Source organism: Nestor notabilis, unplaced genomic scaffold (assembly GCF_000696875.1).
Source record: "Nestor notabilis isolate BGI_N333 unplaced genomic scaffold, ASM69687v1 scaffold22981, whole genome shotgun sequence".
Classification (NCBI taxonomy): Eukaryota; Metazoa; Chordata; class Aves; order Psittaciformes; family Psittacidae; genus Nestor; species Nestor notabilis.
This window is the reverse complement of record NW_009914596.1, coordinates 47,682-49,142: the sequence shown is the minus strand read 5'-3', so window position 1 is coordinate 49,142 and position 1,461 is coordinate 47,682. Positions and strand designations below refer to the sequence as shown.

Genomic DNA, 1,461 nt, shown 5'->3' with positions numbered 1-1,461 from the left:
AATGTTTAAACAGGAAACTCGGCTCCCAAAACACAGCTTCTTCTGCCTCCCCCTCCCTGTCCCTGCTACCAAATTTGCTCCCAGTATCATCACTCACATCGCATCCTGACCTACTCCCTTCAACCTGGAGGATGCTTGGGCTCTCTGGCCCGGGCTGATAGGGAAGCTCTTGGGTCATTACTTACTTTTCCTGAGTATTGAGACATTTTCTGCTGGTGGCTATCCAAGACTAAAAGCCGGAGCAAACCAAAACCACGACGGACAGAAATGTTGGACACCCCACTATATAGCAGCTGCAGGGGGGAGGGGGGTGAGACAGGGCTGGTGGTGTGAGGGCTTTTAAACAAAGCAGTGGGAACAGGGGGCTTTACACTTTCCTGCTTTGTGGGCAGAACTGCCAGTAATGGGGCCTGCTGAGTCCGGGGTTTTGATTTTGGGCAGACACTCTGACAAAAGATTTGCTTGGCAGGGCTTTGGCTGATTAGTGGTGCACATTCACTGCTCCTGTTTAGAGGACTTTTCCCCCTCCACCCCTCTCTCCCCCTTTTCTTTCTCTTAGAACAGACAACAAGTAAATAAGGAAAGAGCAGCATCTCTAAGCACGGCACACTGCTCACCATGTTGGGTTTGCTTCCTTTTACTATGAGGCTGCTGCTTCTTCCCAGCTTGTTCTCACCTATTGCATTGTGGCAGCTAAAAGTGAGTGTCCTTGGAAGACTCCTCACCAATAATACATTGTGCTCCATCCATCAAAGAAATGGTTTCTTGTTCAAAGTAATGGTTTCCCATCCAACCTTCTAACTTCTTTAAATGGCATCTCCAAAAGACAAGGACCTAATCCCCTCTGAAGCACAAAAGCTGGGCTCACAAGCCCACTGACGTTATTCACAAACATTGTTCTTATGAATGTTCTGATCTTGCAGCACTGAATTACCAAGACACTGATTTAAGTCAGGGTTAGGGGGATTTGTAAGTCATATCATTTACCATACAGCTGTATTTACAGCTTCAGAGTCTGGCATCTCAAACACCACGGCAAGGAAAAGCTGCTTCATATTTCCCTTTTTGTGTTACAAGAGTATCCAGAGACTTTAAGTGTCTTTTTCTCAGGACAAATAGCAAGGGAAAGCCTCAACCCATAAGCCCCATCAGTTTACATTAACAAGCCAGACTAGGAAGAGGTAAATACATGCAGATGGCCCATGGACCACCAGCACACAAAGACATACCAGGACACCGTGTTAAAAGGAGATTTGTCCTTTATGCTGTTTAATAGCTCTGGAAGACACTTCACACCAAGCTCCTACTCATCAAATCCTCCTGTTTCACCCACAGTGCCCCCCCCACCAGTGCTCCCCTCCCTGTACCTTCAGGCACACGCTTCGAATCCAAACCCTAAAACCTCATTCCTTGGCAGGTCGCGCCCATCCACACACGTGCCAGCAGCCTCGCTCAGCAACC

The 1,461-nt window shown here is 47.8% G+C and overlaps 1 protein-coding gene across 1 annotated transcript in view; it reads right to left on the bottom strand.

Annotated features, from left to right (window-relative positions):
• Nucleotides 1-209, bottom strand: part of CRYGN (crystallin, gamma N) — an 8,475-nt gene extending 8,266 nt beyond the window's left edge. Inside the window, exon 1 of the mRNA XM_010023733.1 lies at nt 186-209. Coding sequence (XP_010022035.1) covers nt 186-206 — 21 coding nt within the window. The 5' untranslated portion in view covers nt 207-209. The remainder of the gene's footprint in view (nt 1-185) is intronic.
• Nucleotides 210-1,461: the final 1,252 nt, after the last annotated feature.